Source organism: Diceros bicornis, chromosome 7 (assembly GCF_020826845.1).
Source record: "Diceros bicornis minor isolate mBicDic1 chromosome 7, mDicBic1.mat.cur, whole genome shotgun sequence".
Taxonomy (NCBI): Eukaryota; Metazoa; Chordata; class Mammalia; order Perissodactyla; family Rhinocerotidae; genus Diceros; species Diceros bicornis.
Genome location: NC_080746.1, coordinates 53,590,108 through 53,602,692, shown reverse-complemented (window position 1 = coordinate 53,602,692; position 12,585 = coordinate 53,590,108). Strand labels below are relative to the sequence as shown.

At 42.1% G+C, this 12,585-nt stretch overlaps 2 protein-coding genes across 5 annotated transcripts in view; one reads left to right on the top strand and one right to left on the bottom strand.

The window, feature by feature from the left end:
- The window catches only part of RSF1 (remodeling and spacing factor 1), a 148,033-nt gene extending 141,789 nt beyond the window's left edge, over positions 1-6,244 (bottom strand). The window contains exon 1 of one of the 2 annotated variants that reach the window (XM_058545533.1): positions 5,878-6,244. In XM_058545533.1, coding sequence (XP_058401516.1) covers positions 5,878-6,064 — 187 coding nt within the window. In that variant the 5' untranslated portion in view covers positions 6,065-6,244. The remainder of the gene's footprint in view (positions 1-5,877) is intronic. The other variant, XM_058545532.1, reaches the window with a different exon arrangement.
- A 259-nt stretch (positions 6,245-6,503) lies between these two features.
- Positions 6,504-12,585, top strand: part of AAMDC (adipogenesis associated Mth938 domain containing) — a 33,197-nt gene continuing 27,115 nt past the window's right edge. The window contains exon 1 of one of the 3 annotated variants that reach the window (XM_058545531.1): positions 6,504-6,544. The gene's annotated coding sequence lies outside the window, so the exon portion shown is untranslated. Of the gene's footprint in view, positions 6,601-10,404; positions 10,498-12,585 lie in introns of those variants that run through there. The other 2 variants (XM_058545530.1, XM_058545529.1) reach the window with 2 other exon arrangements.

The following is a 12,585-nucleotide window of genomic DNA, read 5'->3' as shown; positions in this document are numbered from 1 at the left end:
TACTCCAATTGATAAAATCCCAGAGAAAAAAATAAGTTTTTGAATATTAAAGTAACTCAAGCTCAATTTAGCTACTTCTTACTAGATTAGAAAATCCTTAAAAGAAGGGTCCATGTTTAATGTTTTTTAAAAAATAATCCCCACTGTGTTTACTGTACTTAGCACAGAGCAGATTCTCAATACACATATTAAGTAAATGAAGTAGCTAATAACGGCTTACCTTTCTTACTAGCTGAGAATTTAGCACAGACAAATTTCAAGGCAAATTTCTTAATAAGGAAAAAAACAAGTGGGTCCATTTACATTAACAGGCCCAATTTAGGCAGAAAAATCCTTCTGTCCCTATTATCTCCAGTCCTAGGACAATGCCAGCAACCTCCCTCCAAACCTCCATACCTTTTGGTTACCTCAACTCTGTGATATATCAAAAAATGATGGAGAAGAAATACATTTCTTTCTTTCCCTCTAAATAACGTCTAAGCAATATTTTTTTTTCAAAGATGTAAGAGCCAGAGCTGGACATTTTCAACCAAACCAGGCTCTGGTTCCAGCAACGCTACCACCAATGGTCTACCACTGTAAACCCAGGCAACTTCTGGCACATGCATCTGGTAAGATCCTTTGCTTAAAACAACAGATGGTGGCTCCAGTTATGGTAAAGTTACCTTTCTACTTTATCAAATGCACCGAAAAACTATCGTCACAAAATTCAATTAGCACCAGTAAGGGAGGATATACTAAATTACAGTCACAACTCCAGTTAAATATAAAGGGTATATCCTTTTATATTTGACATTTTGATTGCAAGAGTTAAACTTCAAATCATCAATAAATGCAAAAAACAAATCAAACCTAAAACTGCTCTAAAAAAATAAAATCTTAAAAAAATATCAAACGACAAAAACTAATGATTTAACTTATTTAATATTATACCAATAACTCACTCAACCACAGTATAAACTATGGAATAAACTATGGGAACCATATCCATACATACCTTAATAGACTGTTATTAGACATATATAACTTCTCAACCAATACCCATACAAAGACTCTCTTTAGGGCTGGCCCAGTGGCACAGCGGTTAAGTGCACGCACCCCCCTTTGGTGGCCCGGGGTTTGCAGGTTCGGATCCTGGGCACGCACCAATGCACCATTTGTCAAGCCATGCTGTGGAGGCATCCCATATAAAGTAGCGGAAAATGGGCACGGATGTTAGCCCAGGGCCAATCTTCCTCAGCAAAAAGAGGAGGATTGGCAACAGACGTTAGCTCAGGGCTGATCTTCCTCACACAAAAATAAATAAATAAAACAAAGACTCTCTTTAAAGAATGAAAAAGTATATTTTTCTCTCGAAAAAGAACGTCCTCTGCAGGAGAGGAAAGATGACTGGGAGCCTTGGGTATCGGTAATCCCACCAAGTCAATGTCCACTTTTAGTTGTATCCATACCTCCTGATCATCCATTTCCAGTCAGGAGGAAGCTGGGAAGTCCTACAGAGCACAGAATTGGGAGGGCTCAAGTACATTGTGAGGGAGGAGGATAAAATAACACCTTCAGTTGGCACATCCTTTTCCTATTCTAACTAATATCAACAAGAAATCTAAACCTTTTTGCTGATAATCTCAGCGTATAGTTTTCAAACAATGGTCTGAATAACACCAAGAGTTAGCTGTATACACCTGAAACCAATCTCTATACCTTGGTTTTCTTTCCTGCAAAATAAAGGCAAAATAGACACAACAGTCCTTTCTAGCCTCAAAACTCAATGATAGTCTCTAGAGCATAGGTTCCCAAGTTTTCTAGGTTTACAGCACCCTTGATATTTCACTAATTTTTTTCAAAGCATCCCTAGGCCAAGAAATAATAACAGTTCCATTTATTAAGTTGTTAGTAGCGATTTGAAAAACTAATCTATCTCAACTGAAAAAATTATGTTTTTACTTCATTCTTAAATAACCACAATTACTTATAGAATGTATATTACGGTAGGGGGCCGGCCCGTGGCTTAGCGGTTAAGTGCGCGCGCTCCGCTGCTGGTGGCCCGGGTTCCATCCGGGGCGCACACCGCCACACCACTTCTCCGGCCACGCTGAGGCCGCGTCCCACATACAGCAACTAGAAGGATGTGCAGCTATGACCTACAACTATCTGCTGGGGCTTTGGGGGGAAAAATAAATAAATAAAATTAAAAAAAAAAAAAAGAATGTATATTACGGTAGGGCACTGCACAACTTCTCAAACCTTGGGATCAGATTGGACACTGCTATTCTTATTTCCTGTTCCATACCGATTTTCATGTAGTATTTGCATTTTATCACAGTAATCCCCAAAAGTCCAACTTGACAAATGTACGTCATCAAAAGGAATGTAGCACAATCTAATGTTGAAACCATGAACTATCTCAAGCGAGCAGTTCACCTGGCAACCACGAGATGTCAGGTACTGCTGTATCTCCCTTGAAAATTTAAACTACCAGACAGCGCCTCTGCAAGTTGGTGGCAATACCCTGGGGCACCTTGATGCAGTCTGAGAAACATGGCTCAATGGCAAGGTATTATATAATCGTGTGGCTTGGGACTCAGACAGACCTGGGTTGGAAATCAGATTCTACCAATAACAATATAATCTTGGGCACTGGGCAGCTGAATCAACCTCTTGAACCTTAGTTTCTATGCCTGCCAAATAAGAATAATAGTACCAATCTCAGAGAATAGTTGTAAGAATAATGAGATGATGTCTGCACACAGTAAATGCTCAATAAATGCTTGCTGTTATTACATCATTAAAACTAAACACGTAGTTTATAAAAGCAAGTTCATAACTGACTGTATGGTGGATAAAGTAAGCATTTTAAGCTGAAGCCACAATGTCAAATTAAAACTTATAAACAAATTTTTAGGGGAAAAATCATAAAGTGCTTAAACAAGGACAATACAGAGAACTACAGTCTCCTCCAAACGATGTCATAATGTTGATACACCTATGACAATGAACAACTAGGTAAAAAGGATTAAACTGGCAACTCAGAAGAATATACTTTAAAAAGCACCTTTTAAGGGATAATCATACTAGGAAAAAAAACCAAAAGTTTTATAAACTAGAATTCTTTAAATGGCACTAAGAACTGTCTTTTAAAAACACTCAAATTCATAAAAAGCAAAACTCATTTGATTACAATACACATAATAGCTCAATACCTGTGCTCCAAGCACATAATAGCTCAATACCTGTGCTCAAACCTCTTTCTCACAACATACTAAAAACTTAACATTTTAATTCTAAATGCACTTGTGTGTCTTCTGTCTCACCAACACCTTTAATAAAATTCGTAACACAAGAATATTTATAAGGGCTTCATTTATGAAAGGATTTTTGAAACATTTCATTTGATCCTCAGATATTCTAGTGAAGAAACTGAGGCCCACAGAAATTAATTTGCCCTACAACCTACATATTACACTGTTCAACACTAAAACCTATGTCTTTTAACTTTCTAGTATACCACAATTCCTTCCCAAAAAGACTTAGTTCAAATCTTGTCAGTTGGACCAGCATTTTTTTTTTCAACTATTACAAGTAGGTTAACCATCATCAAAGGCCTGAAAATCTTTTCCCTGCAGTTAACGGCATTTCACCTGCAGAGACTTTTCATTTGCCAACTATCTTGAACTATGTAACATTAATTAATAATTATTCTTAGATCACCCTAGGACAAGATCTATTATTATAGTTGCAACTACACCAAAGATAATGCAGTGGCTGAACCCACTGGTATAATCTCTCAGCCCAGATTATTTCCCATTTTTTACTTAGCTGGAGGCCCACTGCTCAACTCTAGATAGAAAGGTAACATGAAGTATTAAACTGATCCTGATATTTTTTCTTCCATGACTAATATAAGCCAAATTCAGCCAAAATACTTAAAAGGAATGGAGGGGCAAGCAATCTTGTATACCACCCAAAATACAATGCCATCACAGAAGGTCTATGCCTGCCTTTCAACTTGTTCCAAGTAAATTTCAAAAATAATTTACCAGCAATCTCTTTCCCCAAATTCCCACATTTCTGATAGATACATTACTATCATTTCCCAAGGTATCCTAAAAGCAACTTACTAAGGCATTCGACTTCACAAAAAAATGACTATTTCCTTAAAAATTGAATGTAAATACAATATGATAATGAAACTACTGTATTGGAGAGCTCAACTCTTAAAGAAATTCTGTAGGAAGTCTTTATATAATGTAACTAATCACTCTCCTATTTTACACCATATAAAAAATTAGCCTTTTATATGCCAGAGTTTGTTAAGGGTAGAGATTTGGGCAAGTAAGAAGAGATATAGGCCTGTACCATAACTGCTGTATTAATCTGAATCTTTGGTAGCCATAACATCACTTTCTCTCTAGGTAATACTCTGAAGAACTTCACACTTGGGCCCTTCCTAGCAATGTAAATATATTCTGTTAACAGAAACTTCATTTCCATGGAGAACAGCGACCCTGCTTTTTTGGAAAGGAAACAGCTATCAATCTTGTACAATATCCAATCCACTCTGGCCAGCTAATACGGACAAAAAAAGGAAAAAAAAAAGAAAAGACCTATTTGGAAAACGTTTCGTCTCCAGCCAAGGGCTGTTCCCAGATAAAGGCAATGCTTAGAGTACAACAAAAAACCCTTCTCTGAGGGAAGAAATGTGCCAGAAAAGGAGAGGCATAGATAGGGAATAAATAAGGGGTGAGTGTATGCGCTCAGTGTGAGGGCTGGAGGCAGCAGGAGCAGCGCTGAGATGCTCCAGCGAAAGAACCAGCACCAGCAGCAGCAGCAGCAGGAAGTTTCAATGGGGCCGGGCAGAGCATGCGCCCTGCACCCGCGCGGTGGCCTTATGTGGAAGGAGCACCACTTGCGAACACCAATAATAGACCAGCGGCACCAGAGAGAGAAACATGAGCAACAAGCACCTTCTTCAACTGTTTCCCCTACGTCTGAGCCCCTCCTCCAGCCTACATACTAACCACCCCACCCCACCCTGCAAATGGGAAGGCGACTTCTTCCCCTAAGCCCTGCTGCCAAGATGAAGGGGGAAGGGACTGGAAAAGTGGGGAGATGCTTTTCTATTATTTGGGGGGAGGTGAGGGGAGGGAGGAGGAAAACTATGGGGGAGGAGAAATTAACCCTCTACTTTCCAAAGTGAAGAAGCTGAACCGACTTCTCCCCCCAAAGCGATCATGGAGGAGGACCCCCTCCCATGGAGGAGGAGCAAACCTCCTTACTCAGAGGAAGGAGTTTGGGGGGTTAAGCCGACCCTCGAGAGGAAGGGAAGAGGAACGAGAGCCGACTCTCTCGGGGGAGTTCCCACTAGAGGGAGGGAGAGCTGAAGTGTCCTCCACCCAGGTGGAGGCAGAGAAAGGGGCGCCCCGAGAAGATGAGCCCAGCCTCCCCTGAGATGGTCGGGAGGATGGTGGGAGGAGGGGAGGGAGCAAGGGAGGGGAGGAGGAGAAAAGCGCAAAGCTGGCCGGAACCTGCGCTCCCCTTCCCCCGCCACCAAGGGAGAAAGGGTGGGGGACAGGCCCCCGCCGCGGGGTAGCAGTCCCAGGGGCAGCCGACAAGCACAATGACCCCTCCCCGCCCCGAGCCCACACCTAGCCCGCGACGCCCCCACCTCCGCTCCGCGCCGGGCCGAGTGGCCCTAGGGGGCCTCCGCCCCGCCTCCCCACAGCCCAAGACCCCGGGGGCTAGGCGGAGAAGACGGGCCGGGAGGAGCTGTGCCCCAGGGGGAGGACAGGGCCAAAGAGGCCTGGGGTGTCTGTGAAGAGCGGGGCGAAGGAGCGTGCCAGGGCCGCTTCCCGCCGGGCGTTCGGGCCCCCTGCTTACCTTCTCCGTTGCCGACGTCCGGCGGCGGCGCCTGCAGCACCCGCTCCAGTTCGGGGAACGGCAACTCAGGCAGGTCGAGCAGCGGCCCGTAGCGCTCCAAGAACGAGCAGACTACGGCGAAGTTGGGGCACGAACCCGGGCAGCCCGGAGGAGCCATCGCCGCCGCCGCTGCCGCCGCCGCCGCCATTTTGAACTGGAGGATGGAGGAGGAGGCGATGGGGGCGAGTTGGGGTGCCGAGAAAGAGCAGGGCAGCCTTACGGACGACAGGAGGTGCTAGCGAGTGGGCTCCCCCGCGGATCCCAGCGTCTCAGGCGCGGCGCCGCGATCCCACAATACAACGGCGGCCCGGAGCAGTAGAGAAACGAGTCAGACGGGGGAAAGAGAGGCGCTCTGTGCCTTTCACTTTCCGCCCTCTTCCCGCCCCCTTCCCTCCCTCAACTTCGCCCCGCCCACTTCGGGCTTGCCACTGCCTCGTGTGACAGGGGGAATGAAAACAAGGGAAGCGGGGCAGGGAGGCGGGCTGCAAACTGGGGGGCGGGACTTTTCAGGAACGGTGACCAATACACTCGGAGGGGGCGGAGCTTCGGGCGACGACTGGCCGAAGGGTCTACTGGGGGCGGGGCGTGTGTGGGGAGCGCCTCTCCGAGAGGGCCTGGACGAGCCGAGGTAAGAGTAAAGCACGGAGCCGTTGGGGGTCGTAACTCGCGGAGACAGGGCGTTGGGTGAGTTTGAGGGGGAGTCTGGGAACTGAAACGGGCCCACGAGATGGTGGGGGAGGTTGAGGAGAGTGAATAAGAAGCAGAAAAAGAGGAGAATAGAAAAAAAAAAAAGCACGATTCTGGGAGAAATTGGAAAGGAGAAAAGTGGAGAGGTGCCCTTAATTAGGGTTTGGAATGGCACCTTTGTAGGGAGAAGTCTCTGCGACAGTTTGCTGAGGGGTATTGCTGTCTGCTGCGGTACAAGAATCGCAGCTGTGCTGGAAAAGCGGCGTCTGGGGACTCGGGGACGAGGGCCTGAGGGGACGGGGCTCTGCGGGGATGATCAGTGTGAGGAGTTGGGCCCTGCTAAGAGATCAGGGTTTGAAGGGACCAGGCTGCCTGTGCAGGGAGGCCAAGATGTCAGGGGACAGGGCTCTGTTGCGGCTGCCAGCGTGTGGCGGGGAGGGGCTCTGTTGAGGCACGAGGGTCTGAGGGGACAAGGCTCTGTGGGGGACCAGGGTCGGAGCGTGGGCTAGGACTCCACTAAGAGGGCGGACGTGATAGGAAACTTGGCGCAAGAGGGAAAAGTTTGCTAGAAGACGGGCTTCCGCTTCGTTGGGGGCAGCGCTGAGTATTCTCACAAAGAATCTCAGAAAAACCATCAATAAGGGAAAGTTGGGTGTGCAGCTTGGGATGCAGTGTGCATTATGGTTAGGAGCCTGAGCTTTGGAATTCAGACTTGAGTCCTAACAGAACCGCTTCAGGACATTGCAGAAGATTCTTCATTTCTTTGAACCTCTGTGAAGTGGCATTGATAATAGTATCTACATTATAGGGTTTTATAGATAATTTACAGTAAATTGATTAGCACAGTGCCCTGGCGCATTGTAAGTACTTTAAAAATGTTAGTTGCTATTATTGAAGGGTTCCTAAAATTTAGATTGAATTCAGCATTACTTATAGTTTACTACGTTGGGCCAAAATTTTCAGCGTGAGTTTAAAACAACATGGTACCTACTTGCTAAAAAGAATTTGAAACAAGGTAAAATATAAACCATGTAAAATAGGACAATTTATAATTAAAGAAAGACAAATATATAGACATACTAATATTTGTCTCTATATAGAGAAAACACCACAATTAAAGATTGAATTTTGTTCTGCACTTCTAGGTAAGAAAGGGAAAAACCATGTCTGTATCATTCTCATTATCTAAAGAAAGCAAAAATACTCATTTGTCAAGAGACAAAATTTCTATATTGTAAGAGGAATTTATTACCTAAAATACTGATTCCTAATCTTGAGTAATATATAAACCGTTTTTTAAAGGAAAAAAATGTTCTTTTGAAACTGATCAAATACTCTTGAAAATTCCAGTTTAAGAAATACCGATGTAAGAAATTAAAGCCTACACAACAATGTAAATGTACTTCATGCCATTGAACTATACAGTTAAAAATGGTTAAAATGGTAAATTTTATGTTATGTATATTTTACCACAATAAAAAAAGTTAAAAAAAGAAAAAAAGGAAAGTGAAGTCTTACTTAAGGGAAATGTCTATGATTGTGAATTATCATAGCAAAAGGAAGTTTTAATTTAATGTGTGGTAAATATTGTTTTTAAGCAAAGCTGAAATGAAATACAAAACTAAACTGAAATGTGTTGGTAGACTCTCAAACTGCTGAGTATGTATCTCTACACCTGCGGACCTGAATACCCCAGTTTAAGAAAAATATGACACAAACACATCTTGAACAACAGTTTTGCAGAAAGAAAGAAACAATGTTCATAAGACCTTGCTTAACTGAGCTTAAGTAAAAGGCAGGTACACAATATTAAATAAAATCCTATCTTTATGAAGGAATTTGATGGAAAGAACGTTCAAACCAAAAGAAAGATTTAATTATATCATTTTGTGAACATTGCCCACCCCCATTTCCTTTCTATCTCTTTGCTTTCAGCTTTTCCAGCGTCCCAGCTCCTGCTCTCCCATAGAGTTGTCAAATAACATTCTAAAAAAAAAAGTTTATAGTATAGTTTTCTTTTCTCAATGCTCACACTGTTATGCAAAGGGGGACTGATAACTAAGGTTAGAGTTTCTGCCTTTTCTAATTCAGATTGGCATAGCAACAAAGTCCTTGGGCATCAGAAAGTTATATCCACCCACAAGATAAGAGATGTTTTACTACAGAGCAAGGTTTAGGTCATACCTTCCCTGAGTCTGTTCTTGAAAAGAAAATAAATGACAAACACCCATAATACTACATCTCTTCTTGCGTTTCTGGGCTAAGAGAAGTTGTGGGTTACAAGAGTCTAATCCTAATTTATGTAGTTAAGTAATTGAGTTAAGTATATCAGACTAGAATGTAAAGATAGAAAAAGAATAGCTTTTTTAAAAAAACTTGCAGTTGGTTTATTGCTACTGCCATGAAGAAGGCTTTAAACAAGCATTAAATTACCTACACTCAGTCTAACTTTGTTTATGAATAAGAAATTTCTTTTTTTTTTTCATTTTTTTTATTTATTTTTTCCCCCAAAGCCCCAGTAGATAGTTGTATGTCATAGCTGCACATCCTTCTAGTTGCTGTATGTGGGACGCGGCCTCAGCATGGCTGGAGAAGCGGTGCGTCGGTGTGCGCCCGGGATCCGAACCCCGGGCTGCCAGCAGCAGAGCGTGCACACCCAACCGCTAAGCCACAGGGCCGGCCCAAGAAATTTCTTTTTTTTTTTTTTTTGTGAGGGAGATCAGCCCTGAGCTAAGATCCGTGCTAATCCTCCTCTTTTTGCTGAGGAAGACCGGCTCTGAGCTAACATCTATTGCCAATCCTCCTCCTTTTTTTCCCCAAAACCCCAGTAGATAGTTGTATGTCATAGTTGCACATCCTTCCAGTTGCTGTATGTGGGACGCGGCCTCAGCATGGCCGGAGAAGCGGTGCATTGGTGCGTGCCCGGGATCTGCACCCCGGGCCGCCAGCAGTGGAGCACACGCACTTAACCGCTAAGCCGTGGGGCTGGCCCAGAAATTTCTTAAAATAGTTCAAATTTAAAAAAAGACTCAATTTGTTCATTCAGAATTAATGGCTAGTTTATTCAAAATAACAAAAAGTCAAAACAACCCAAATGTTCAATAGAAGAATGGATAAGTAAATAAATATAATCCTGCAACAGACTACTACTCATACTGATATACACTTGAGTGAATCTCAAAAGCAAGTGGAGTGAAAGAAGACAGACACAAAAGAGCAGGTACTGTACAATTCCATCAATATGAAAGTCTAACTAATCTGTGGGAATAGAAATCAAAGTAGTGGTTTCTTTTGAGCTTGGAAGGTGATTGACTAGAAAGGTGTACAAGAGAACTTTCTAGATACTTTATCTTTTTTTTTTTTTCCCTTGGTGAGGAAAATATTAGGCCTGAGCTAACATCTGTGTCCATCTTCCTCTATTTTGTATATGAGATGCCACCACAGCATGGCTTGACGAGCGGTGTGTAGGTCCCTGCCCAGGATCCGAAACCACGAACCCCAGGCTGCCGAAGCAGAGTGCACGAACTTAACCACTGCACCAGTAGGCTGGCCCCTAGAAACTTTCTGTATGTTGATTGGCAAGTTTATGCATTTGTCAAAACTCTTGAGTAAACAATTGAGCTCTAAACAATATCTGTTCGTTTAACTGAATGTAATTATGCTTCAATTTTAAAATTTAATGGCTTATCCCTCAGTTTTCCTAAATTGCGTTGATAACAGTCTGCCTTAGAATAATTTATACATATTTCTGTCTCCCCAAAATATTATCTTTGCATTTGTTAAACAGTTTTTTTACAGGTTTGTAAGCCTGGTGAATGTACACTGAAGTGGATTGGATTCAGTTGTGGAGCCAGTTTGGGGAATTCCTAATCAGTGATGAGCAAATTTTCTTAGGTTTGTTTAAAACTCACTTTTAAAAGAGTTGAGGGCCGGCCCCGTGGCTTAGTGGTTAAGTGCGCGCGCTCCGCTGCTGGCGGCCCGGGTTCGGATCCCGGGCACGCACCGACGCACCGCTTCTCCGGCCATGCTGAGGCCGCATCCCACATACAGCAACTAGAAGGATATGCAACTATGACATACAACTATCTACTGGGGCTTTGGGGGAAAAAATAAATAAATAAAATTAAAAAAAATAAAAATAAAAAAAATAAAAGAGTTGATACATCTAGAGGTGTGTGGATATACATTATATGTAGTGAAAAAGTAGGAATCTATGCTCTTCAAGATAGTTTAATAAGAAAATATACCAAAATAAAGAGAAGTCATAATATAAACAAGATTTAAACTAGCGATTTTCTGGTTCCCTTAATCATAACTGAATTCCGTGTTGCAATAGAATTCTGTTCATTGAAGAAAGCACTTTTAGAAGTGTCTTACCATCTTTTTTCTTAAGAGTTATGCTTTAGTCTATTCTTTTCTCTTAAAAGCATGTCTGAGACCGGTTCCTCTGATGTAATAAAGATTTTTTACTAAAAGAAAAATTTTGTTGAGGAACTGCTATATTATAATGTATTATAGCTATACATATCGTAGCTATGTGTCTACATGTTTTAACTTTACTATTAGATAATTAAGCGCAGAGATCACATTATGCAGTTTGGTATCAAAGTCTGATATTCACTGGTGTGGACTAGAAAGACTATACTGGTTGTTAAAATATTAAGATACTGTACTTAGATGCTAGTTGTGGAAGAGCCCCTGCCCTGAGCCTCCTAAGTAACCCCTGCTACACTGACTGCCCTAGTCTCTGCCAACTTCCAGCAACTGAACATTTGGTACAGATACAGCAGACCCTATTCCAGTACTCCACTCCCATCTTGATGTAGTCACTGCCCATGCTGTCCTCGTTATTTATTTTCAATATACCCCTAGCCCACAGCAATGTTTTTTATACCGTAGGCCATGACCCATTACTTGATTTTAAAATCAATTTGGTGGATCAACACCAGAAATATATTAAAAATGGAAAAGAATAAAAATAGAACAGAAAAAGGAGTTATCACATATAGTAAGGATGAGTATGATAAGTATATTTCATGAACTATGTATATGAAATATGTATGTTTGTGTGTGTATGTTATGATATAAAATGTGTTTGTTTCTGTGGTTTAGGCAAAGAGTTTGAAATGCATTCCTCTAGCCTTACATGTGGAGGGAAATGAATGAATGAATATCTGGGTGAATGAACAAATTGGATCTTTATCACTTGATTATGACAAAGGAAACAGATATTATTAGGTAAAATTTCTGTTTTAACTCCACACTCTCAGATGACATCTAAGCATGAATACAGTAGTTATTGTATATCCTTCATTCAGTAAAATTTTATGACATGCCAGACACATCAGTTTTCCAAGTGCCAAGCAGAACTATGTTGGCAAAAAATATTTCTTCAATATTATTAAGACCACACTTTCAGATATCTGGTGAATCATTAAGGTGAGGTTGGTTATTGTGTCAAAATACTTTAAGTTGCAAGTAATAGACAAAGAGGCTTAAACAATAAAAAGAATTTATTGCTTCATATAATTGAAAAGACCAATAGTAGCTCATGCTTGAGGTGTGGTCTGATCAGATGGTAACTCTGTTTCTCAGTAAGTCTCTCTGTTTTGCCTTCCTCTACATGGGCCGAATTTTCATACTGACTTCTGTCATAGCACTAGCAGTTTCAAGGAACTCTTCCATATTCTATATTTCCCAGCCTCAGTATCTCCGAATTTCCCCAAAAAAGTCCTAAAATTGACACTGATTGGTCCAACTCAGCACATATATTCAACCCTGAACCAGTGTGACCAGTGTAGAAAGTGAAAATAGAATGTACTCACGCCTTACTTAAATCAGTGCTTCATTCCTAAGGCTAGAGGTACAGTTGGTTTAGCAAAACTACATGAAGTCATGGGGCCGGCCCCATGACTTAGCAGTTAAGTGCGCACGCTCCGCTGCTGGCGGCGCAGGTTCGGATCCTGGGCGCACACCGACGCA